We start from the raw sequence: 27,741 nt of genomic DNA, 5'->3' as shown, positions 1-27,741 counted from the left end.
AAAGCCAGCTTCATAACCTAACCAAGGCACTCCACTTTCTGTTTGCTAAAATAGTCAAATACAGTAATTGGCTGTAATATACAAAGTTGGCCACAAGAGGGCTACATAATAAAACAGTTTGATTATGACTTTTCAATTAATTGTGAGATTTTTATTTCTTATATTTTAAGTCTAGAATAGTTGTATGCTGAAATAGTTTCCAGGGTTATTTTACCCCAAAACTAATACATGAAATTTCAGAAAATAAGAAAAAAAATCTTTATAAATTCTATACATTTTCATCATTTTGCAAATAAAGCCATGCCTTTCCTTAAAACTGAGATTTTTATAAGATTATTTTTCCTAAAAGCACAAAATTTCATCCCCAAATTAAAAAGAAAACAGAAAAAGCTGCTAGGCAAGTTTAAGTAAAGAAGTAAAGTTTTCAGCATTTAAACAATGGTCATTGCCCTTAAAGGCCTCTTGGCTTAAGACTGAACCTAATAAAAACTCATCAGATAGTCTCCAATGTCTTGAACCCATTAGAAGGAAAAACCTAAAACTATGGAACAGTAACCCATACCAAACTCTGAAATCTGTTCTATATAGAGAAACTACTTGTTCTATATATATAACTACTTGTTACAATGTACCGTGAAATTTATTACTTTTTTGTATATTTGTTATATTTCATAATAAAAAACGTTTATAAAACTTGTGTATAAATAAAAACCACAATGGGCTACCACTACCCATTTATGAGAGTGTCTAAAATTAAAAAGAATAATCATACCAAGTGTTGACAAGAATGTGAAGGAATCAGAACTCCCACACACTACTAGTGGGAATGTAGAAATGGTACAACCACTTGGGAAAATAGTTTGGCAATTTCTTAAACAGTTAAAACATATGGCCCACCCATTCTATCCCTAGGTATTTATCCAAGAAAAATGAAATTGCACATCCATACAAGGATTTGCACGTGAACGGTCATAGTAATTTTATTCATTATAACTCCAGACCATAAACAACCCAAAAGTCCATGATGTGGTGAGTGGTAAAACAGATTGTGGATATCCACATAATGAAATATTCCTCAGCAATAAAATGGATTATTGATACACACAAAATCAAACAAACAAACAAAAAACTCATCAGGAAGTTCAAAACTTGGGTATAATAATTATAAGGGGGTCGAAGATGGCAGCTTAGTGAGGTGTGGAATTTAGTTCATCCTCCAGAACAGCCAGTAAATATCCAAGAACAGTACAGAACAACTGCTAGGGCCACTTCAGTGACCGACACACCATCTGGACAAGTTTGACGAGCTGTTGAGCCCACCCAGAACCATGAGTCTCCCAAGCCATGGAGGCCAGTGCCCCCTCCTCCACAGGCTGCTTCCCAGAGAGGAAAGGAAAGAGACTTTACTAACGGCAAGGGGCTGAGTGCAACCAAGCTCCAATTGTGGAATTAACTAACAAATTCTGACTACTAAAAAAAAACTCCCAGCTTAGCTGAACATCAAGTAAAAGCTGAGGTTGTTGGTATTTGCCCTGGCGCAGAGGGAGTAGGGCTGACAAGGGAAAAAAACAGGGTTTTTTGGTACAGACAGCACAAAATGCTTGAAAAGGTCTGGGCCCTGAAGGAAAAGAGGGGACACATAGGACCTGGAGATACACAGAACAATGTACCAACTTAAGCTCTTGATTGGCAAACCCAAGGAACAGGCATCCTACTCTAAAGAGGATTTTTTCTTTTCTTTATTGTGGTTGTGTTTCCATGACTTGACCGTTCTTTGCATAAAACTGCAAGGCTTCTCAGGCTCCAACTGCCCCCGGCAAGGGCAGAATTAAGCTTGTCTGAGAGGCAAAAAGACTAGTCAGGTGAAAAGATGTAATTTCCTGGAGGTTGTGCCTTCCCCAGGAGAGGGGTGGGACCCAGCTTAGGTAGAATATCTCCCTCAAGGAACTCAGAGCCCAGGGTCTGGAAAACTGAAGCGATTAAAGCCAGCATACAACCTCTCCTCAGCTCAATCATGGCCCCAGCAGGGAGATTCTGCTGAAGTTAAAGGTTTTGCATCACTTTTACGCTGGTGGGACCCATAGGCAGACAAGCACCACATACTGGGCAGGACAGGAAAACACAGAGTCTAGAGGCTTCATAGGAAAGTCTTTCAACCTGCTGGGTCTCATCTTCAGGGAAACTGATGCAGGTGACTCTTTCCTCCTGAGGGGAGACATGTCTGGTCTGGGAAAATCTGACTGGGGTAGACCCTCCTAAGGGGGTGGTGGTGGTGAGGAAGGCATCATACAAGTAGGACAAGAAACAAGAAAACAAAAATTGAAAAATTCTGATCTGTTAAACAATAACTAAGTGAGAGGTCTACAATAAGCTGAACTGAATGTCAAAGAATAGACAGATGACAAAGTCATCCAGTAAGAAAATCCTAGGTAAAAAACTGAAAACAGTCTCCAGAATAAACTAATTAAGGAAATTAAATGTCTAGATGTCAGCAAAAAATAATAAATCATACTAGGAAAATTGAAGCTATGGCCCAGTCAAAGGAACAAACCAACAATTCAAGTGAGATACAAGAGTTGAAATAATAAATTCAGGATTTTGGAACAGGCATGGAAAATCTCATCAAAAATCAAATCAATGAATTAAGGGAGGATATAAAGAAGGCAAGTGAAGAACAAAAAGAATAAATCAAAAGTCTGAAAAAACAAATTATGGAACTTATGGGAATGAAAAACACAGCAGAAGAGATGAAAAACGATAGAAACCAACAATGTTAGATTTCAAGAGGCAGAAGACAGGATTTGTGAACTGGAGGATGGGACAACTGAAATTGAACAAGCAAAAGAAAATATGGGGGAAAAAACATTAAAATAAGAGCAAGGACATAGGGAACTGAACAAGAACATGAAGTGCATGGGTATATGTGTTGTGGGTGTCCCAGAAGGAGAAGAGAAGGGAAACGGAGGAGAAAAACTAATGGAGGAAATTATCACTGAAAATTTTACAACTCTTATGAAAGACTTACAATTACAGATCCAAGAAAGGCAGCATACCGCAAAGAGAACAGATTCAAATAGATGTACACCAAGACACTTACTAATCAGAATGTCAGATGTTTAAGAGAAAGAGAGAATTTTGAAAGCAGCAAGAGAAAAGCAATCAATCACATCCAAGGGAAGCCCAATAAGACAATGTGTAGATTTCTCAGCAGAAACCATGGAGTCAAGAAGACAGTGGTATGATATATTTAAGATACTAAAAGAGAAAAACCGCCAACCGAAAATTCCACATCCAGTAAAACTGTCCTTCAAAAGTGAGGGGGAAATTAAAACATTTTCAGACAAAAAGTCACTGAGAGAATCTGCAATTAAGAGACAGACTGCAAGAAATACTAAAGGGAGCACTAGAGACAGATAGGAAAAGACAGCAGATAGAAGTGTGGAGAAGAGTATAGAAATGAAGTCTATCAGTAAAGATTAAAAGAAGAAAAATTAGATATGAGATACAAAATACAAAAGGCAAAATGGTATAAGAAAGTACTGCCCATACAGTGATAACACTGAATGTTAATGGATTAAAGTTCCCAATCAAAAGACACAGACTGACAGAATGGATTAAAAAATAGGACCATCTATATACTGTCTACAGGAGATATATTTTATTTTATTTTATTTTACTTTTTTTTTTTTGACATGGGCAGGCACCAGAAATCGAACCCGGGTCCTCGGGCATGGCAGGTAAGCATTCTTACCTGCTGAGCCACCGTGGCCCATCCAGGAGATGTATTTTAGACCAAAGGATAAACACAGTTTGAAAGTGAAAGGCTGGGAAAAGATATTTCATGCAAACAACAATCAGAAAACAGCAAGAGTAGCTATACTAATATCCAACAAATTAGACTTCAAATGTAAAACAATTAAAAGAGACAAAGAAGGACACTATGCATTAATAAAAAGAACAATTCAACATAACAATCATAAATATTTATGCACCAAGCCAGAGTGCTCCAAAATACATGAGGCAAACACTGAAAAGAGAAACAGACACATCTACCACAATAGTTGAAGACTACAATTCCCTGCTATCATCAATGGACAGAACATCTAGATAGAGGATCAATAAAGAAACAGAGACTTTGAATGATACTATAAACAAACTAGATTTAACAGACATTTATAGAACTTTACACCCCACAATAGCAGTATACACCTTTTTCTCAAGTGCTCATGGATCATTCTCAAGGATAGACAAGATGCTGGGTCACAAACCAAGTCTCAATAAAGTTAAAAAGATTGAAATCATACAAAACACTTTCTCAGATCATAAAGGAATGAAGTTGGAAATCAATAATAGGTAGAGGGCCAGAAAATTCACAAATATACGGGGGCTCAACACACTCTTAACCAACCAGTGGGTAAAGGAAGAAATTACAAGAGAAATTAGTAAATATCTTGAGGCAAATGAAAATGAAAACACAACATATCAAAACTTATGGCATGCAGCAAAGGCAGTGCAAAGAGGGAAATTAATTGCCCTAAATGCCTATATCAAAAAAGAAGAGCAAAAATTGAGGTATTAAATGCTCACTTAGAAGAACTCGAGAAAGAACAGCAAACTAACCCAAAAGCAAGCAAAATGAAAGAAATAATGAAGATTAGAGCAGAAATAAATGAAACTGAGAACACGAAAACAATCAAGAAAATCAACAAAACCAGAAGTTACTTCTATGACAACATCAGTAAGATTGATGGGTCTTTAGCAAGATTGACAAAAAAGAAGAGAGAGGATGCAAATAAATAAAATAAAAAATGGAACAGGAGATATAACCACTGACCCCACAGAAATAAAAGAGGTAATGAGAGGATACTATGAGCAACTTTATGTAATAAACTCAACAATGTAGATGAAATGGACAACTTCTTAGATAGGCATGAACAAACAACATTGACTCAAGAAGAAACAGATGACCTCAACAAACCAATCACAAGTAAAGAAAGTGAATTAGTCAAGAGGCTCCCATAAAAGAAAAGTCCAGGACCAGATGGCTTCACATGTGAATTCTACCAAACATTCATGAAAGAATTAGTACCAATTCTGCTCAAACTCTTCAAAAAAACTGAAAAGGAGGGAAGGCTACCTAACTTCTATGAAGCCAACATTCACCCTTATACCAAAGACAGACACAGATACAAGAAAAGAAAATTACAGACCAATCTCTGTAATGAATATAGATGCAAAAATCCTCAACAAAATTCTTGTAAATCAAATCCAGCAGCACATTAAAGAATTATACACCATGACCAAGTTGGATCCATCCCAGGTATGCAAGGATGGTTCAACTTAAGAAAATCAATTAATGTAATATACCATATCAACAAATCAAAGCAGAAAAACCACATGATCACCTTCAGTGATGCTGAAAGGGCATTTGACAAAATTCAACATCCTTTCTTGTTGAAAACACTTCAAAGGATAAGAAGAGAAGGGAACTTCCTCAACATGATAAAAGGAATATATGAAAAACCCACAGCTAACATCATCCTCAATGGGTTTTTCCCTGAGATTAGGAACAAGACAAGGATGCCCACTGTCACCACTGTTATTCAACATTGGTTGGAAGTTCTAGCCAGAGCAATTAGACAAGAAAAAGAAATACAAGGCATCAAAGTTCGAAAGGAAGAAGCAAAACCCTCACTGTTTGCAGATGATATGATACTATATGTTGAAAACATTGAAGAATCCACAACATAACTACTAGAGCTGATAAATGAATACAGCAAAGTGGCAGGTTACAAGATCAACACTCAAAAATCTGTAGTGTTTCTATACATGAGTAATAATGAATCTGAAGAGGAAATTATGAAAAAAATTCCATTTACAATATCAACCAAAAGAATAAAACATTTAGGAATAAATTTAACTAAGGATAGAAAAGACCTATACAAAGAAAACTAAAAGAAACTACGGAAGACCTAAATACATGGAAAGGCATACCGTGTTCATGGATTGGAAGATTAAATATAGTTAAGATGTCAATTCTCCCTAAATTGATTTATAGATTCAATGCAATACCAAGTAAAATCCCAAAAACTTACTTTGCAGAAATACAAAAACCAATAACCAAATTTATCTGGAAAGGCAAGACACCCCAAATAGCTAAAAATATCCTGAAAAAGAAAAATGAAGTCGGAGGTCTCACACTACCTGACTTGAAGGCATATTATGAAGCTATAGTGGTCAAAACAGCATGGTACTGGCATAAACACAGATACACTGACCAAAGGAATCAAATAGAGCATTCCAATATAGACCCTCTCATCTATGGACAATTGATCTTTGACAAGGCAGTCAAGCCAACTTAACTGGAACAGAGTCTTTTCAATAAATGGTGCCTGGAGAACTGGATATTAACATGCAAAAGAATGAAAGAGGATCCATATCTCATACCGTATACAAAAATTAACTCAAAATGGATCAAAGACCTAAACATTAGATCTAAGACCATAAAACTTTTAGAAGAAAATGCAGGGAAATATCTTATAAATCTTATAATAGGAGGTGGTTTCATAGATCATACACCCAAAGCATGAGCATTGAAGAAATAGATAAATGGGAACTCCTCAAAATTAAACAGTTTTGTGCATCAAAGAACTTTATCAAGAAAGTAAAAAGACAGCCTACAAAACAGGAACCAATACTCGGAAACGATATTATCAGATAAGGGTTTAGTATCCAGAATATATAAAAAGATTGCTCAACTCAGCAACAAAAGACAAACGACCCAATTACAAAATGGGCAAAAGATATCGTGCTGGTTTGAAAAGATGTATGTCCCCTAGAAAAGCCATGTTTTACTCTAAATCCCATTTCATAAAGGCAGAATAATCCCTATTCAATACTGTATGCTTGAAACTAATCAAATCACCTCCCTGGAGATGTGATTAATCAAGAGTGGTTGTTAAGCTGGATTAGGTGACAACATGTCTCCACCCATTTGGGTGGGTCTTGAGAAGTTTCTGGAGTCCTATAAAAGAGGAAACATTTTGAAGAATGGGAGATTCAGAGAGAGCAGAACAGAATGACATAGCCATGAGAAGCAGAGTCCACCAGCCAGTGACCTTTGGAGATGAAGAAGGAAAATGCCTCCCGGGGAGCTTCATGAAACAGGAAGCCAGGAGAAGAAGTGAGCAGATGACACTGTGTTTGCCATGTGCCCTTCCAGATGACAGTGGAACTCTGACCATGTTCACCATGTGCCTTTCCACTTGAGAAAGAAACTGTGAACTTCATCAGCCTTCTTGAACCAAGGTATCTTTCCCTGGATGCCTTAGATTAGACATTTCTATAGACTTGTTTTAATCAGGACATTTTCTTGGTCTTAGAACTGTAAACTAGCAAGTTATTAAATTTCCCCTTTTAAAAGCCATTCTGTCTCTGGTATGTTACATTCCAGCAGCTAGCAAACTAAAACAGATATGAACAGACACTTCTCAGAAGAGGAAATACAAATGGCTAAAAGGCACTTGAAAAGATGCTCAACATCCCTGGCTATTAGGGAAATGCAAATCAAAACCACAATGAGATATCATCTCACAGACCCCCAGAATGGCCATTATCAATAAAACAGAAAACGACAAGTACTGGAGAGGATGTGGAGAAAGAGGAACACTTATTTGCTGCTAGTGGGAACATAAAATGGTACAAAGTACAACCGCTGTGGAAGGCAGTTTGGCGATTCTTCAGCAAGCTCGTATTGCCATATGATCCGGCAATACCATTGCTAGGTATCTACTGAGAGGATATGAGGACAAGGACACAAACGGACATTTGCACACCAATGTTTATAGCAGCATTATTTACAACTGACAAGAGATAGAAAAGTCCAAATGTCCATCAACAGACTAATGGCTAAACAAGCTGTGGAATATGCATACAATGGAATATTATGCAGCTGTAAGACAGAATAAAGTCATGAAGTATGTAACAACATGGATGGACCTTGAGGACCTTATGCTGGGTGAGATCAGCCAGAAACAAAAGGACAAATATTGTATGGTCTCACTGATATGCACTGACATTAATGAATGAACTTGGAGAATTTCAGTTAAGAACAGAGCTATCAAGGGATAGAAACAGGGTAGAATTTGAGTAACTGAAGCTGAAGGGATACAGATTGTGCAGCAGGACTGTTCGTAAAAACTCAGAAATGGATAGTACAATACTACCTAATTGTAGCACAATAATGTTAAAACACTGAATGAAGCTGAATGTGAGAATGATAGGAGGGCTGGGGGCACAAATTAAATCAAAAGGAAAGATCGACAATAAAGACTGAGATGATATAATCTAGGAATGCCTAGAGTGTACAGTGATAGTAAGTAAATGTACAAATTAAAAAATGCTTTTGCATGAGGAAGAACAAAGGAATGTCAATATTGCTAGTTGCTGAAAATAGATGGTAATTCATATTTTAAAACTTTAACTTATGAGTAAGACTAAAGCAAAAAATGTCTATTTGGTACAAAATTTATATTTTGACTAGTACATTTCCTAATATAACTTATATGGACAGTTTAACTGAACAACATGAGTACATGGAACCTTGAATAGGGCATAAGATTTTGTAGGTTTGTCCAGAGTGATGTCCTGATAAATCCTAGGGTGATTTGAACAGGGAATAAAAAAGTCTTGCAAAGTTCCCTGGAGGAAATGATGAGAAAGGGGGAAAATTCAACTTCCCCATTTGGAGAATTCCTGATATTCTCACACGCAGTGGGGACAACCAAATTAATAAGTCAAGTCCTCAATCTTGGGGTTTGTTCACATGAAACTTATCCCTGCAAAGGACAGACTAAGCCTACTTAAAATTAGGCCTAAGAGTCACCTCAGAGAACCTGTTTTGTTGCTCAGATGTGGCTTATCTCTCTCTTAGCCAACATGGCAAGCAAATTCACCGCCCTCCTCCTCTCTATATGGGACATGACTCCCAGGGTGTAAACCTCCCTGGCAACGTGGGACAGAAATCCTAGAATGAGCTGGGACTCAGCATCAAGGGATTGAAAAAATCTTCTTGACTGAAAGGTGGAAGAGAGAAATGAGACAAAATAAAGCGTCAGTAGCTGAGCCATTTCAGAGTCGAGAGATTATCCTGGAGGTTATTCTTACATATTCTATAGATATCCCTTTTTTAATTTAAGGTGTATTAGAGAGGCTAGAGGGAAGTGCCTGAAACAGTGGAGCTATGTTCCAGTAACCATGTTTCTTGAAGATGAATGTATAATGATATAGCTTTTGCAATGTGATACGTGATTGTGAAAACCTTGTGTTTGATGTTCCTTTTATCTATGATATTGACAAATGAGTAAAAAATATGGATTAAAAAAATAAATAATGAGGGAACAAATATTAAAACAAATTGAGTAGATTGAAAAACTAGTGATCAATGAAAGGGAGTGGTAAGGGGTATAGAAAAAAATTAAGGGGAACAAAGGTTAACATCTAATGAGTAGATGGAAATCCTAGTGGTCAATGAGAGGGAGGGGCAAGGAGTATGGTATGTGTGAGTTTTTTCTTTTTTCCTTTTATTTCTTTTTCTGGAGTGATGCAAATGTTCTAAAACATGATCATGGTGATGAATATACTACTATGTGATGATACTGTGAGCCACTGACTGTACACCATACACAGAATGTTTGTATGTTAATGCTCATGTTTGTATGTTGCTTTGGTTTGATAATACAAAACATATTAAATTAAAAATAATAATAATTATTATTATTATAACTTTAACTGCAATCATAAATTCCAACCTGACTACATAGTAGACCTAGATTTTTTATTATAGTATGTCTAGTTTTCTTTCACTATTGCTATCCTAGCAGGTCAGATCTCAGGGTATCCAGATCCATCATTTCTGCTATCTAACCAGAGCACCTTTGGAGAGGTGGCAAGCAGAAGCAAAAGCATCTCTTACCAGCCCTGAAAACACACTGAGAAAATAGCTATTACTATTTTTCCATATTAATTTTCAACTTCAGGGGAAAAAAATGTAATCACAAATCTCACATATATTTAAACTTTTAAAATTACTTGCTACTACAACTAAAAGAAAACTAAACTTTTAAAAGGATATAAGGTCCAGCAATGAACTGTGTGTCCTGTCATTCATGCACAGCTGAGCTACCATCTCTGCCCTGAGAATCTCATCATCGGACATGCCTAAAATAATTAAAAACAGAATTAATAAATCTGAATATAGAATCAATTATAAAGAAACAATTTACCACACATTTTATTAAACTGTCTTAACAAGTATGACGTGCTTCAAAAATTAAAGACTAAAGAATGGAATGCCCCAAATATAACTGCTGTTAAACCACCCAGCTGTTTGCAGTTCTATTAAATAAAGAATCTTTTAAAGAGTATTCTAAAAGGTGTATCAATTGCACAACATATAAAGTTTGAAACATATAAAATAAATTCATATCCTTTCCTCTTTTTTTTCCATAAACCAGTTAAGACCAGAAGGGGTGGGTAACAGTTAAAACTCAAGAATTAATAATAGCATTTTTTACCTAAATGTAAACGAAGACTCAAAAGAATCACAAGAAATGTAAGAGCGCCTTCTAACATTGATCTTTCATGCTCTGCATCAAGTACTGTATTTTGATGTTGTGATGCCATTGTCAACAAATCCACTACTTTAAATCTATACAAAGAAATATTTGACAGAAATTTAAAGATGATAACAAAACCAAATTAAATTCCAAACACCTCATAATACCTATCCTAATGAAATAATGCTTACCTTTCAAAGACAGATGAAATAAAATAATCTGGGTCAAGTCTAGAAGCACAGACCTTGAAAAGAAAAAAGTGCTCTATTTCTCAATAGTCAATTTTACTTCTAAAGTATAACATCTGAATTATCAAGCTGGCTTACCTGTAATAGGTAAATGTCAGGATCAATCATGGAATTACAGAAATGAGACTGAACATAGGTCATGGCTTGTCCTTTGATTTGTAGACCATTTCTTACCCACATATTGCTGTGGATTTCAGCAAGACTTGCCTAGTAAAATAAAAATTAAATCAGACAAAAAATCAGACATTTAAATTCAATCTTTATAACGTCATGTCACATAGAACAAACATTTGAAAATATTTCATAATTAGGCTAAGTATGAACTGACATTCTGTCCAATGTTAATTTAAGATATTCATTTCAAATATATACTTTTAAATTTTAAATCATCATTATGTCTTCATATACTTTTTGGAGTTTATAAATTAGCTTTCCATGATGACTCCTGAATACATTTATGAAGAATCATGTTAACACTTGTTTAATTCTATTTCACCCTAAAAAAAAAAAATCATATCCAATACTTCAAAACCATACAAGATTAAGTATTTTTAAAAAAGCTAATAGTTCAGGGCTGTGCGACGGTGGCTGAGTGGCAGAATTCTCGCCTGCCATGCTGGAGACCCAGGTTCGATTCCCAGTGCCTGAGTCTGACAAAAAAAAAAAAAAAAACTAATAGTTCAAAGTCAATAATTAATATAGTCTATCTCTCTAATTCATCCTAACTTTGACCTTTATTCTAAACTACTCATATTCCAAATAACTGGCAGGTAAAAAAGGGACAGATTCAAATAAATTTTCTTACTATATTTACGTTTAATTCTACATTTATGTCAACAAAATTTAAACATAGTCACAACTTCATCTCTTACTCTTTCCTGCAAATCTAAAATTACCAGGAAAAACAAACTGAGGCACAAATCCTTATAAAAAGTTGGCCCACAATATTATAATGTTGGAACTGAATTGTGCTTATCAGGCTAATTCTTCTAATTCCCTTTTCTCATTTTATAGACAGGGAAACTGAGAACAAAGAAATAAATTACTCTAAACCTCATGAGTAATAAATAGTAGTAGCACCAGGCTAGAACCTTTTAGTCTCCTGACTCCCAAAATATGTGCTGTAGTGTTTCAAAAGTATAAGTAAAGGTAGAAAAAATAATTCAAAGGGAAACTAAAACTGGAAGTAACTTTCATAGAACAAAAAATTCTAAGTATAATCTGACAAAAATAAGAAAACTCAGGGAAAAAAATGTTTTCTAACATTGGGCTATAACTACAGTGATAAAGATCTATAAGTAGAATAAATGAAGAAACACTTAACCAGGGATTACAATTCAAAACTTGAATACGTACTTGAATTTGGAGTGGGTGGATCATTAGTTTCATTAACATTTCCTGATCTGGCAAAACAGAATCCAAATCTAGTTCTTGACATTTCACAGCCTAGAAATGATAATTAAAAGTTACTATTTCAATACTTATTTCCCAAAATTAAAAAATAATAATAATAATTGTTTAATGGTTGATCTTACCTTACTCAAAAACATAGCATAGTAACGATGTAGTGGCAGATGAAAAGTGACTTGATTAGGTGCAGGCTAGAACAAACAAACAAAAATCCACAAATCAAAGAAAAGTTTTACAGAAGTTTAAGAAGGTTCTAAAATATTAAAACCACACTTTTCCTTGATTTATTCCTAAGGCTTTATCATAACTTAAAATTTCAGAACACCTAGCTAAAAATAATAACTAGATAAGATTATTCCATTTAAACACCTGATGCAAGTTCCTTGAAGGCAGAAATTGTATACTACTCATCTTTGAATCTTCTGCACCAGCTAGCACACATTAAATAATCTTTCATATACCTAATTAAGATAAAGCAAATGATCATAATAAAGCAAGAGATAGAATAGATTACTCTCTATAGTAGGCCATCTGAGAATTCTCAGGAGCATGCACACCAAACATGGTAATAGAAATGAGAATGACAATTGCACCTAACATTCGAGCATTGACTATATGCCAGCCACTGTGCCACTTGATTCACAGTACCTCTTTTACTCCTCACAAGAACTCTACGGGGTAGAAATTACTAATATTCCACTTTAAAAATAGGGAAATTTAAGTTTAGAAATCTTAAATAATTTCTGAAAGTTCATAAGTAGTGATGTGAGGAGCTAGTCTGACCTCCAATGTTAAATTCAAAGCGGGGGTGGTACGAGGACACCAACCACAGCCTTAAACTGAAGGTACAGATGTGAGACCTTCCTAGAGCCCTTCACAAATAGGTGAGATGCTCCCCAAATCAGTATCTAACACACCAGCCTGCAAGCAAAACTTAGTACAATATACATCAAGAACTTTGGGGTCCTTGTGAATATTATAAAAATTGTATTTAAATATGTGAATTCCAGGGGTCACAATACCAGTATAGGGTAAAAGTATACCAAAAGTAAACACCAGTGAAACAATTTCCCCCAGTTATCTGTGATGCTTTTATAAGTTTTTAGTAATAATTTTTTACTCCAACATTCAGATAATTATGCCAATGGAGGTTATGAAAAGTTGCAATAATCTCATCGTTCCTGAAATAAATTTTTTTCAAAACAAATAAAAATAACCACCTCCTCAATATGTGAATAAATGTCTATAGGGCGGGCCGCGGTGGCTCAGCGGGCAAGAGTGCTTGCCTGCCATGCCGGAGGACCCCGGTTCGATTCCCGGCCCCAGCCCATGTAAAAAACAAACAAACAAACAAAATATAATAAAACAAGAAAATGTTTAAAGATGTTTCCCTTTCTTCCTCCCTTCCTTCCTTCCATCCTTCCTTCCTTCTCTCTGTCTTTCCTTCCCTTCCTCCCTCTCTCTTTAAAAAAAAAAAAAATAAATAAATAAATAAATAAATAAATAAATAAATGTCTATAAAAAATTGTTCTAATAAATCAAAGCTTGCCATCCACCACCACAGTCATTTTAGTAACATCTACTAACTGGCTGAGTCAGAATCTCCCTCAGTTTTTGTTGAAGGCATTAAGCACAGTGGCAAAGAGCACTCTTAAGACCTAGACTATTTTGAGTTAAAATCTTGGCTCTGTAAAACTGCAGGCAAGTTACTAAATCTCTGCATGCCTAAAATGCCTGACTTAAAAAGTAGGGATAATAAACCGTAGGATGGCCTGGAGGATTGAGTGAGATAACACAGTATCCAACATATACTGCTATTAACTATTAAGCCACAGACTCTATCTTGCTTTAGCATATTGTATTCTTCTAAACTTGCATTCTTCTGCAGCATTAAATTTTATAATCCTTAATGGCCCTTGCCTAATATAACAGATTAACTACTTAATAAACTCTTCTTCCACTTCTTGCAATTCTTCTCTATGTACTGGTGGTCTTCAGGTACGATTCTCAGCTCTCTACTCTTCCCATACAAGATAACCTTACCCAGATTCACACCTGCAACTGCTAACTCTAGCCACATGACTCCTAAATCACAACAAAAATCTCACTACTGAACTCCAAACCTTACATTTAAGTTGTCTAATGAACACCAACACTTAATGCCCCATGGAAACTACAAATAAAGTATGTCCAAACCAAACTCAGCATCTTTGCCCTAAAACCCAATCCCCTGAATGTCTCTTCTCCAAACTCACAGAAATTCACATCTGAAGTGTAAATTCCTTCCTTCTTACAAATCCCCTGTATCTGATCTAGTACCAAAGTGTATTTATTTGATTTTCTAAGTATTTCATAAATCCACTTCCTCCTCCTTCCACACTGTCCCTCAGCATTTAATAGCTATATTTCAGCAGTAGCACCTGCTTCTTTACTTACACCTTTGTGATATCTACCCAGTTCACAACTGTCATGGTCAGGTTCATGTGTCAACTTGGCCAGGTGGTGGTACCTGTTTGTCTCGTTGGGCAAATGCTGGCCTGTCTTTTGCTATAAGGACATTTCATAGAATTAAATCATGATCACATTGGCTGATTCCATTTGTAATCAACCAAGGGGCAGTGCCTTCTGCAATGAGTGATGTTTAATCAAATCACTGGAAGCCTTTTAAGGAGGATTCAGAAGAGACAGCTTCTCTTCCTGCTTCGGCTGGCGAGCCTCTCCTGTGGAGTTCGTCCTGACCCTCCGTTGGAATCAGCTTCACAGCCTGCCCTGCAGATTTAGGACTCTATGTTCCCACAGTTACGTGAGACACTTTTATAAATTTTATATTTACGAATATTTCCTGTTGATTCTATTTCCCTAGAGAACTCTAACTAATACAATAACACTCCCTCCCATCTTCTCAGAGCAACTCCACTCACTACAAACACACACACACAGAGGAATTAGAGCCTGCCAGCTAAGTTAAATACTAAGTATTTATGACTGGAGTCAAGGTTGGGAGGCCAACCACAACCTAGGCAAGGAGTTTCTCTCTCTCTTGAGAATTTCTAACTGGGATTCAGAGACATCCCCAGGCAGTCTTGGAGTGTGCCTGAAACTGTGACATTAGGGAACAATAGAAAGGCTGGCCACGTGGGCAAAGAAGCAAAGAAAACCAGTCTATAGAGAGGGAAGAAAAAAATGAATCAGAGCCACAAGGCAAAGCAAAGGCACAAGACAAGATTTCCTTTTCAGCTTTCCAGTCAGTTCCTGAGATCCAGCTGACCTAAGATCCCCTGAGATACCCCTCTGTGCTTATAATAAATTGCCCTCTTAAACTTAAGCTGCCTCATATTGGTTTCTTTTCCTTGCAGTCAAAAGAACTTTGATTACACATCTTTTCTCTATTGCTGCCAAAAGGTGATCATGCAAAAACATTAATTTGAGTTTACACTTCCCCCACTCACAATTCTTTAATGATTCCCTATGGTTTTAACTTCACAATAACTTCCAACTCCTGAAAGACAGACCATACCTCTCTAGCCTCATCTCCTTTCACAAAAACTCATGCACCATAGGTAGTCCCTTAATCCACCTGTGTACATTTGTATTTCCTGTTCCCTTGCCTCAAATGTTCTACTACCCTTCTCCCGTTGGATTAGCACATCTTTGAGATTTTGCTCATATGAAATTTCTATTAAGCAGTCTTCCTGAGTCCCTGTATCTATACTTCACATATAGACAAAAAGGGGAAATAATATCTTTGCTACCTCACAAGGCTATCTTCAGAAACAAATAAAATATGTTAAAACACTTTAAGAAAACAAAAACTTTTAAATACTATATAAAAAATATTACATATTGGTTGCTTCCTCCAGTTTTACACTAATTTTTTCTATTAAGTATCAATATAAATTTTTTACAACATTTTATATTTTCTAAAAATACTTCTTTATGAAAAACAGACTCAGGGTGGTCTACTATTTCCTTGAGTTCAGCTGCTCTATATATTATACATGAATTTTACTTTCCTTTACTCTGTCCACCCTTGAGTACAACCATGGATTAATTTCATGTCAAATATTACTACACAATCCTCTATGTGTAATCCAATCTTTCTCCCATGTCAAACCTCCTGTTATCTTAGTGATGCTACCATTTAACAATAAGTCCCATTGTTTCAAATACAATGAGAATGGGGTTGAGAGAAGTTCCAACTGATGGACTAATCCTGCTGGAGCAAAAAAGGAAAAAAAAGCAGGGTGAAAGTGGGAAAGTACTCGGTGGATGTAGAAGAATGTTTTCTCTGAATACTGATACATTATCATTTTAAAAACAAAGTTTAAACTCAAAGACCAACAATTTAAGAAGCATAAGAATCAAGAAGATTTAATGAAGGCAGAATCAGCATCCAAATGAACAAAATCCAGGCAGAAGGCTAAAAGTGGACACAGATACTGGAGAGATGAATGCTCACGGATAAGAAATAAATTAGTCTGGGGCAAAAAGGATCAGAATTAAAGATAGCAGAGGACTCCTCACCTTCTAAAAACAATTCAGTACTAAAGTCACTGGGGAGTTGGGGGAAGGGGATGACTAAATGGGCATCTACAGGTAAGGAACCTGAAGATGGATGTCAGAACCCAAGTAGAATGAGGAGAGCAACTGTGGGGGGTTTGGGGGAAGGGTTATGTGGGAGATGGGCTAGGATGGGATGTTATAGGCTATTCAGAATAAAAAATATCCACAGGAGAGGAGGTGTTGCCTGACATACAGAATTAGAACCTGAACACAATCAAAAGAATATCCACATAGCAGAGCAACCCAGTGTTATGTGTCAGAGCCCAGTGAGAGTGAAGAGGAAGTTCATAAGGGGTTTGGCCTGAGATGGGCAGTCAAAACCTGATCAAGATAAAAAGAGCAATGATATATAGTATGTCAGCCTGGACTAGGGAATCAAAATTCAAGTATTATGAGGCAGAATCAACAAACGTAGGCGCCCCAGAGTGAGATTTCTGAGCCCAAGCAAGATAAGCAGGACATCCTCAAAGAAGAGAAGCCTGGTGTGGGCTTCTCACAAAAAGGGTGAGGAGGGGTTCTTCACAGAAGGGCAGTCTAGGAGGAAGTGAGAGCTGAAACAGAGTAAGGTCAGTGTCCAAATGTGTCAGATGCAGGGGGTGGGGGTAGAATAAGGACTGAAGAGCCAAAGCAGTAGAAGTGGGGAAAAGGGTGGTAACTGAGATGAAAGGTGGGTTATATATAAGAGGAGTGCTCAAATAAATAATCTAAGGATAATGAAAGCCAGGTTGCTCACTGTTGAGGAAAACTAGAATGAATCCTGTGGTTTTAGTATGGAATTAAAAATATCAGCATAAACTTAAAATTTGGAATATATATTTATAGACAGATACAGAAACAAATAGAGATGTAAACATGTGAGTAAATATAAACATATACACACAAATATACACCCCTTAGATCTGTCCACTGAGAGGACCTGGGAGAAGTGACACCCAAACAGCAATGAGCACAACTAGCACTTGATTGAGATGTTGCCTGCTGGATTTCTTCACGATAAAGTTATTCTTTTCCTCACTGTAATTTAGATCTTGGTCTCTCATTACCATTCCCCATTAAAAGTAATCAGGGATCCTTGAAGAAATGTCTGAATCAAAGATTGGGATAGGGAAAACAGAAGGTGAGCCTGAAATATCTTACTGGGCCACAAAGCAAGGAAATGGTCAAAGATAATGGGACATGTCAAAAGGACACAGAAGCCAGCTTGAAGGAGCTTACAGGGGACACATATGAAACAATTTGTGCATCAAATAATAGTAATGGATTATAACTACTGAATAAAATAGAAAATTATGAATCCCTATAGACAAAACTAAACAAACGAACAAACTGAAAATTTGATGAGAAAATAGATATCTACATAGTTCCAAAGCACATCCTCACAAAATATATTATTAATTACAATGGGGAAAAAGCTAACTCTATGGTGAAGAAGTCCAGCACAAAACACGCCAATCTAGTGATCAAAGGGAACACCATTAGTAATAATGCAGACAGAAATCCCGAACCACCAAATAAGGTGCACTGGAAAGATTACAGCATCATTTCTGTAATATTCCTGCCAAAGATAACTGACCTGTACCCTTCAAAAATACCATTGTCCTGAAAAAGCAAAGAAAATGTTCCAGAAGGAGACTGGAGGCATGACAACAAAATGCCTCATGTGATGATGATAAACTGCATCCTTTTGCTATAAAGGACCTTACTAGATGATTGATGAAACATGAATAAGGTCTAAGGATTAGATGTAATAATATATTCATGTTAATTTCCTAATTTTTATAGCTATATTCTGATTACGTAGGAAAATGTCTCTGTAGAAAATATACTCTAAAGTACTTGGGTATAGTGTGACATCAGGTCACAATTTAATCTCAAATTGTTCAGGAAAAAATATTCTTTGTACTCCACTTCCATTTTTCAATAAGATTGTCACTGTATCAAAATTTAAAAAAAGAAAGAAAGAAAAGCTTCACTCCCTTATAAAAACAGACAGCAGGAGTTCTATCTACCCAGGGTTTAGAAATAAGATCAGAGTGAAGGGGCTGAAGGGTATCTTTCTTATATATGGCACATTCTGGCCCCACTTAATAGGAGTAATAGAAAGAGAATTATGACTGTAAACTAACTAAATGCGACCCCTTGTTCAATTCATAAATAGCATGTTCTGTGTCAACTCTTCTCAGTTCCTCATCAATAACAACTGCCTTTTCTCAAGCTCATCTTTTCATATGTAGAAGACATCGTCCAATTAATAAAGTGTCATATTCTTTCTATTGTCTCCCCCATCTTATGTGCATTTGCACTGTCACTTTTGCCTCTTCAAATGAAATTAATTTTCACTCTAGAGAAATAGTGAGACATACACATTTAATAACAGAACAAGAAAACACACCCCTCTCTAGGAAATAAGCAGACATGATTATTGCACCATGAAATCTCCTAAACATCAAGAAACTGGTCCCCCTCTCCACATTTTCTTTTTAAAAACCCTAATATGTTCATTCTGACTTCTCTTCCTTATCCATAAGATATTCATTATTTTCAATGTTAAATGAGGTCTAATAGATTTTTTTTCTTAAATATTTTTATGTATATCAAAAATACACATACCTCATCTACAAAGTTAATAGCATCAAACCAGTCTTGAAGAGCTTCAAGGCAATATCTAACAACATTTCGGGTATATTCTTGAGTTTCCTAGAATAATAAGTTATATACATTTTTAAACATAAAATATATATTTTAAACTTCAAATTATGTATATGTAACAATAAGTTATATATATTGGACATATAATACTAAAATGTGTAAATTTTCAAAATAACTTCTACATTTGCCATTTCATGAAATCTCCCCTATACAAACTAATAGGAATCTGTAAACAATGTGATGCTTAAAGAACACAATATGCTCTCTTTATATCATATGTTCCTGAAAATGAGTCAAAGCTGAAATAAACTTTTATATGCTATATATGGGTTCCATTTCAAAATTATTACAAATTCTCTATTCGTGGGTCACATAAAACTCTTGGTCCACAAGCAAAAACCTTCACAGGTGCCTGAATTTAGATATCAGGCAGCTATTAGCCATCAGCAAAGATTAGGAAAGCTGATCCTGATATTTTATTTCCAGCAAGTCTTCAACCTATCCCTCGAATCTACTTAACAGGGTGGAAAAGACAGTTAAAGAGATCCCAATCTTTAAACTTTCAGTCAAGATTCATTAAGCTGTTAGAAGGGACCAAAAGAAAGGATTTGTCTCCCTTAGGTATTGTAGCATAATCCATATACATACATTTGGGCCTACACCAAAAAATAAAAAATAGAACATGACAATGAAGCTTCTTACCTGGCTCTGTCCCCAAAGCCCAATCACTCTCCACAACTCTAAGAGGGAGAAGTTGGGTGAAACAGTAAAGTAATGGTTTGGGAGAAGAGGTTGGGTCAACCTAAGGGGATTTTGTTATAGTCAGCACCTCTACATAAGTGAAAAAGCTCAAGGTTCCTCTGACTGCAACTCTGAACCCTACTCAGTTGACAGAAAAGCAGAGTTCAGAGGGAGAAACCCATTATAGCCTTAAGGCAGGAGCTGAAGATAAGTCAATGTCTGGCCTACCCTAGTACTCTAGGCCAAAAAAATATCTCAGTTATGTGGTCTGAAGCTGGGCCTTTCCCTAGTAGAAGCAGCTATGGACCCCACCCAATCAACAGCAGAATAAGATACTTCAGGGCTCCATCCCCCCTCAGAAGCTTTGAACAACCAGCAAGAACTGGTAGAAACATCCTTCTCAAAGCTCCAGAAAACAGCTGAAGGACTGACTAGTAATGGGGTGAACACTGACCAAGAAAAAAAGCTACTTAAAAGTAGCAGGATCTATTAGATATAATTCATGGCTTAACTAATAGTTCATTTTTGTTTCACGCTAACAGAATTACAAAAATGTGCTTTCATCAATTATAACAAGTGTTCCACACCAATGCAAGGTTTACAATAGGGTGGTATGTGGGAATCCTATATTTCATGCATGATTGTTCTACAAACCCACAAGTTCTCTAATAAAGAAGGGGAAAAAAGCAGTAGGATCTCATGGTACTCAGGCTGGTTCACCACCACCTCTCAATGACTCAGCACAGAGTCAGCCAATGCTCACAGTGAGGATTCCTGGTCCCAATTCCAGAAGGAGCAGAGTAACCTCAGACACACACTGGAAACGTGTGTTTTAGCCCAGTCTGTCTGGTGCTGGCCTGAGGGACTTGTTATCATAGAATTTGCCCTACATATAGACGTCAGTTTAAAGAGGTCTCCTATTGAATGCTATGGGAGACCAGTCAAGGAGGTGCCTGAAGCAAAAGATTGTTAGAAATAGGATACACAGTGCAGACCCCTGGACCATGAATAAACTGTTTCCTAAGGAAGAGGAGACACTTCTATCTAATAAATGGAACTCCTAGGGCCACATGGAACATTGCTCAAGAAAAATGCATGTGCAGGAAGTATCAGGGCAAGCAGCCCTAAGCTCTCACTCAGGTCAATATGCAAAGAATGGGAAAGGTGTTTTTAATTTTTCCTTTTTTTTTTTTAATTGTTGTGGTTAGTTGTGGTAAGCAAGGAAAGCTCTGTTATAACACTAGTTGGATAAAAGCTATGGAAACAGACACCTCAGAGAATAAATTCCAGGAATGAGACATTAAAATATCAAAATGTCCTGGTTTCAACAAAAGGTTACAAAACATACAAAGAAACATAAAGTGATGGCCCAAGCAAGGGATAAAATTAAAGTATAAGAAACCATCAGTGAACAGGACCAGACCTGTGATATACCAAGAAAAAGACTTTTAAAACGGTCCTGGGGTGCACAGGTAGTGCAGTGGTTAGACTGTCTGCCTTTCACGTAGGAGACCCGGGTTTGATTTTGGGATCATGAACCCAAAAACTAATGGTCCTAGATGGTGCAAGGGTAGTTCAGTGGTAGAATTCTCACCTGCCACGTTGGGAGACCCGGGTTTGACTTCCAGCCCATGCACTTTCCAAAAAGACAAACAAGCAAAAAAAAAAAAACCCAAACAAACAAATGGTGCTGCAATAACAAGATACATGAAATGTGACCCCCACCATACAGAATAATAATTAAAAAAAAAAGACCCTAAGTAAGCTCAAAGAGCTAAAGGAAAACATGGACAAGAAACTAAGAAATCAGGAAAACATCAGATAAACAGAAGGAATCAAATAGAACTGAAGACCACAGTAACAGAAATTTTAAATCCCCTGGAGGGATTCAATAGCAGATTGGAGCTGGCAGAAGTTAGTCAGTAATCTTGAATAAGACAATTAAAATCATCCAGTCTGAGGAGCAAAAAGGAAAAAGAAGAAAGGTAAACAGAGCCTAAAGTACCTTTGGGTCATTATCAAGTGAATCCCAGAGAGGAGAAGACAACAAGGGGCAGAGAGACCATTTAAAGAAACAATGGCTGAAAACTTCCCAAATTTAACAAAAAACATGAATATACACATCCAAGATGTTCAATGAACTCCAAACAGGAGATACAAATAAACCCACACCATAACACACAATAATCAAACTATCAAATGCCCAAGACAAAGAGAGAATTCTGAAAGCCACAGGAGGGAAGCAATATGTCACATACAAGGGATCCTCATTTAGTGCTAATTTCTCATCAGAAACCATGGAGGCAAGAAGGCAGTGAGATACCAATTTAAAATGCTAAAAACAAAACTGCCATCCAAGAATTAACTGGTAAAATTGTTCTTCAAAAATGAGGGAGAGATTAAGACCTTCATAGACAAAAGTTGAAGATGCTTATCACCACAAGACCAAATCTACAAGAGATACTAGAGTTCTGTAGTTAAAAGGAAAGAACACTAGACAATATACAGAAGCCACATGAAGAATAAGGAACACTAGTAAGGGTAATGTCATGGGTAAAAATAAACAGCAATACTATTATATTTTTGCTCGTAACTCCACTTTTTATATACTACAGGATCTAAAAAGCAAATGCAAAAAATGTAATGATAAATCTGCTTTCAGATTTATAATTATAAACACACAATCTGTAAAAAGAACTACATAAAGGTGGGGAGAATGGAAGAGTATATAAACAGTTTGTGTATGACTACTGAAGTTAAAGTTGATATATAAGAAAATGAGATTGTTATAGACTGAAAATGTTAAATTTAAAACCCATAGTAACTACAAAGAAAGTATCAGAATTTTCAAGCTCATACAAACAGAAATTAAAGTACAGGTTGACAGGGACAGGGAGGTAGTATATGGGAGTATGGGAGTTAGTGCATAATGGGTGTAGAGTTTCAGTTTGGGAAGCTGAGAAAGTTTCAGTAATAGAGAGGGTGTGAGAGTACTACAACATTGCAAATGTGAGTAATCCCACTGAACGGTATGCATAGGCATGGCAAAGTTTATGTTGCATATACATTCTCAGAATGAAAAAAAAAAAAAGAAAGAGCAACTAAAGAGACAGTAATAACTAAATGCAATATATGATCCTGGACAAGATCTAATAATGGAGGAGAAAAGGCCCAAAAGAACACCTCTGGGACATATGAAAAAAAAATGGAATATAGACTAAAAGCTTTATATCAATGATAAATTTCTTGAATTTGGTAACTGCTATTAAGGTGGTTACATAAGTGAATATCCTTGCTCTTAAAAACTGTATAGGGCAATATTAAGTGTTCAAGGAGTCTGGTGTATACAACCTACACTTGAGTGTTGATGAGTAGATAGACAGATGGGTTGGTAATCTGATGAACAAATAAATAGAATAATATGGTAAATGTAGCAAAATGTTAAAATTGGTAGATCTGGATATCTAGGGGAAAGGGGCATATTGGAGTTCTCTAAATGGGATTTGTATTAGGTATTTAACTGTTCTATAAGTTTGAAAGTATTTCAAGGAAAAAAAGCTAAAAACAAACAAACAAAAAGGAGCTACACATATGGTGCCCACCATGCTAGCACAAGATACTAATCTGTCAGCCCACTTTGGGATGAAAGAAATTCTGGAATGAAATTCAACCAACATAACACCCACATTAATAGGAAAAAGGAGTAAAAACATATAAACATTTTCAGTTTTTGCAAAAAGAGCATCTGAAAAAATTCAACACTTTTTCATAATAAAAACCCTTGTCAAACTAGGAATCAAAAAGAATTTCTTCAACCTGATAATGAACTCCCATGAAAAATATAAAAGTGATAAAATGCTTACTGATGAAAGACCAGCTTTCTGCCTAAAATCAGGAACAAGACAAGGATATCTACCCTTATCAATTCTATTCAACATTGTACTAGAAGGTACAGCCAGGGCAAAAAGGCAAGAAAAAGGGAAAAAATGCATTCAGAATAGAGAGGAAGAAGTAAAATAAATCTATTTGCAGATATGATCTTATAGAGCAATAATCCTAAAGAAGCCATACAAAAAAAGTTATTAAAGCTAATAAATGAGTTCAATCAGGATGCAGAATAAAAGATCAATTTACAAAAATCAGTTTATTTCTGTATACTAGCAAAGAAAAATGCAAAAATGAAATTAAAACAGTTCCATTTACAATAACATCAAAAACAATAAAGCACTTAGGAATAAATTTCATGAAGGAAGTACAAGACTTGCACATTGAAAACTAGACATTGTGGAAAGAAATGAAAAAAGACCTAAATAAAAGAAAAATTCCTGTGCTCATGAATTAGAAAACTATATATTGTTAGGATGGCAATGCTCCCAGGATTAATTTTCAGATTCAATACAGTATATATCAAAATTCAAACTGCCTTTTTTTCCCCCCAGAAATAGCCACACTGAGCTTAAAACTGATATGGAAATACAATGGACATTAAAGAGACAAAACAAATTTTGAAAAGGATGGAGGACTCAAACTACCTGTCATGGTCAGTTTCATGTGTCAACTTGGCCAGGTGGTAGCGCCTGGTTGCCTGGTCAGGCAAGTGCTGGCCTGTATGTTGCTTTGAAGACATTTCATGGACTTAAAGCGTGACCATGTTGGTGGCATCTACAGCTGATGTGCAATCAGCTAAGGGGAATGTCTTCTTCAAGGAGTGATGCTTAATATAATCATCAGAAGGCTTTTTAAGGACAACTCAGAAGAGACAATCACTCTTCCTACTTCAGCCAGCCAGCCTCTCCTGAGAGCTCATTGAGGATCTTCATCAGAGCCGCCAGTTTGTGGCCTGCCCTACAAACCTTGTACTCTACATCCCCATGGTTACATGAGAGCCTTTCATAAATTTTATATTTACAGATATCTCCAGCTGATTGTGTTCCTTTAGGGAACCCTAGCTAATAACTACCCAATTTCAAAATCTATGATAAAAGCTACAATAGGTGTGAGGTCCTCAACATGGTGATGTAAGAGATCCCCTGAAAAAACTTCCCCAGAGATTCAGTGAATAAGACAAATTCCACTTGTTCAGAAGTCTAGAAGATGGTAGAGCATAAAGAAGGACTCTCAGTAGGGTGAATCGAGGAAAGAAAAAAAAATCAGGTAGGAAACTTCTGCCTCAGATAGACCACTCATCTCCCTTAGTCCCATGCAGCTAGGGAATTGCTCAGAGAGAGTGGCCCAGATTCCTTGCACCTCCACTTACAGTAATGAGTTAGAACCCCAAGCATATCCAGACACAAGTCCACAGGGACTCAGAGCAGAACACAAGTCATTGAGAAATACTGCATACAAAAGGGCACCCAAGAGAAGCTTCCAAAACGGAGGACTGGGGAGAAAGCAATAGAACCTACTTATCTTCCCAAAGCAGCAAGTGGCCAGGCAGAAATTGTCTGAACTGTTTCAGGGATCAGAGACAAGGGAGGTTAGTATAACATCCAAGGAACTTCAGAACAAAGAGACTGAGAAAACACAGTCAGAGACTGTGAATATTTCCATCCACGGCTCCTGGCACCCATCCAACACTAGAGGGAAACAGCAGTGGGTGGTCCATACTTACCTGGGGAATGGCTGTAGACTGGGACAGCTGCAAACTGGGACCTCTGCCCCATGTACAGATAGTAGACACAAACCAACACTCATCCATATATTTGCCAGTGAAGTTAGAAGGTGGGATCCCCCATTGTTCAGCCTGTCCTGGTCATACATCATTGGGCACCACTCTTTCAACAACACCAGGGTGAAACTGGCAAAAAGCAATAACAGCCTGCCTTGGAGGACTGAGGAGGACAGGCAGTCAAAGGGCACCATCTGCTGAGCAAACTTACCAGTGCAGCCTTTGTGACATGAAAGGAAAAATAACGGGGGTGGGGGGGGGTGTCTTATTGGAGCTTTTCCGGACCCTCCCTCAGGACCCTAAGGATATGGTCTACACCTCTAGCACAGATGCCTGGACCTGTTTTAGCTGGGAAATACTGACAAATTAACTATCAAAGAAGAATCTTACTACAAACCCAATCAACAATAAAATCCTAAACAGGACAGAAAAATTCACCTTCAGAATAAACCCATCAAAATAATCAGATGAACACATATGAGCAAAAAATCCAAGGTACATGAATACTTGGGAAGATATGGCCCATTCAAAAGAACAAATTGAAAAGTTAGAAAAGATACAGAATTTGGAACTATTAAGCAAAGATCTTCAAAAAAATATCCTAAATCAATTCAAGGAGATGGCTCAAGAGATAAAGGATATTAAGAAGAAACCGGAGGATCATAAATAATTTGAAAGCATACACAGAAAACTAATAGATCTTATGGAAATGAAAAGCACAATAGATGAAATTAAAAATACTAGAGATACACAACACCAGTTCTGAAGAGGCAGAAGAAAAGACCAACAAGGGAAATGATGAAGCATCTGAATTCAAACAGACAATAAAACAGATGGTTAAAAGAATGGAAAAAATTGAACAGGGTCTCAGGGAAATGACTAACACAAAGCACAAAAATATTTGTATCATGGGTGTACAAGAAGAAGAGAAGGGAAAGGGCCAGAAAAAATATCTGAGGAATAAGGGCTAAAAATTTCACAACCCTTATAAAAGACATATATAAGCAAATCCAAGAAGGCCAAATGTACTACAAATAGAATAAATCTAAATAGACCCACTCCAAAACACATACTAATCATACAAATGCCAAAGAGAAACAGAATTCTGAAAGCAAGAGAAAAGTCATTCATATAAGGGAAGCTAAATAAGACCAAGCTCCAATTTTTCATTAGAAACTATGGAGGTGAGAAGGCAGTGATCGATATAAAGAAACAATGCCAACCAAGAACTCTTTATCTGGCAATGCTGGCCCTTAGAAATGAGGAGGAGTTAAAAATATTCAAAGATTAATAGAAGCTGAGAGAGTTTTAAGAGTCCTCACCTACAAGAAAAAGTAAAGAGAGCTCTGGAGGCTGCAAAGAAAAGACAGGACAGAGAGTCTTGGAAGAGTGTGTGGAAATGAAGATTATCAGTAAGAGTAACTAAAAGGATAAAAAAACAGAAAAAATCCATATGACAAATGTAAGCCAAAGGATAAAATGACTGAAGTAAGTACTAACTTTACAGTAATAACATTGAATGTTAATGGGTTAAACTCCCCAATCAAAGGTACAGATTGGCGAAATAAATTTAAAAATATTATCCATCTAAGTTATTTACAAGATACTCATTATAGATGCAAAGATACAAATAGGTTGAAAATGTAAGGATGGAAAAAGATATTCCACACAGGCAGTAACCAAAAAAAAGCTAGGGTAGCCATACTAGTATCAGAAAAAACAGACTTTAAATGCAAAAACGTTATAAGAGAAAAAGAAGGACATTATGTATTAATAAAAGTGGCAACTCATCGAGAAAAATAACAATCATAAATATCTAAGTACCTAACCAGGGTGACCCAAAGTA

The 27,741-nt window shown here is 36.4% G+C and overlaps 1 protein-coding gene across 7 annotated transcripts in view; it reads right to left on the bottom strand.

Moving 5' to 3' along the window:
- UBR3 (ubiquitin protein ligase E3 component n-recognin 3) overlaps positions 1-27,741 on the bottom strand; it is a 296,599-nt gene that overhangs the window by 181,648 nt on the left and 87,210 nt on the right. For all 7 annotated transcript variants that reach the window (XM_077154105.1, XM_077154106.1, XM_077154107.1 and 4 more), the window contains exons 11-17: positions 19,448-19,534; positions 12,400-12,465; positions 12,221-12,310; positions 10,943-11,071; positions 10,808-10,860; positions 10,575-10,708; positions 10,134-10,218 (exon numbers count right to left, since the gene is read on the bottom strand). In XM_077154105.1, the coding sequence (XP_077010220.1) occupies positions 10,134-10,218; positions 10,575-10,708; positions 10,808-10,860; positions 10,943-11,071; positions 12,221-12,310; positions 12,400-12,465; positions 19,448-19,534 (644 nt within the window). The remainder of the gene's footprint in view (positions 1-10,133; positions 10,219-10,574; positions 10,709-10,807; positions 10,861-10,942; positions 11,072-12,220; positions 12,311-12,399; positions 12,466-19,447; positions 19,535-27,741) is intronic.

Source organism: Tamandua tetradactyla, chromosome 3 (assembly GCF_023851605.1).
Source record: "Tamandua tetradactyla isolate mTamTet1 chromosome 3, mTamTet1.pri, whole genome shotgun sequence".
In the NCBI taxonomy this organism is placed as follows: Eukaryota; Metazoa; Chordata; class Mammalia; order Pilosa; family Myrmecophagidae; genus Tamandua; species Tamandua tetradactyla.
This window is presented reverse-complemented; position numbering and strand designations above follow the sequence as displayed.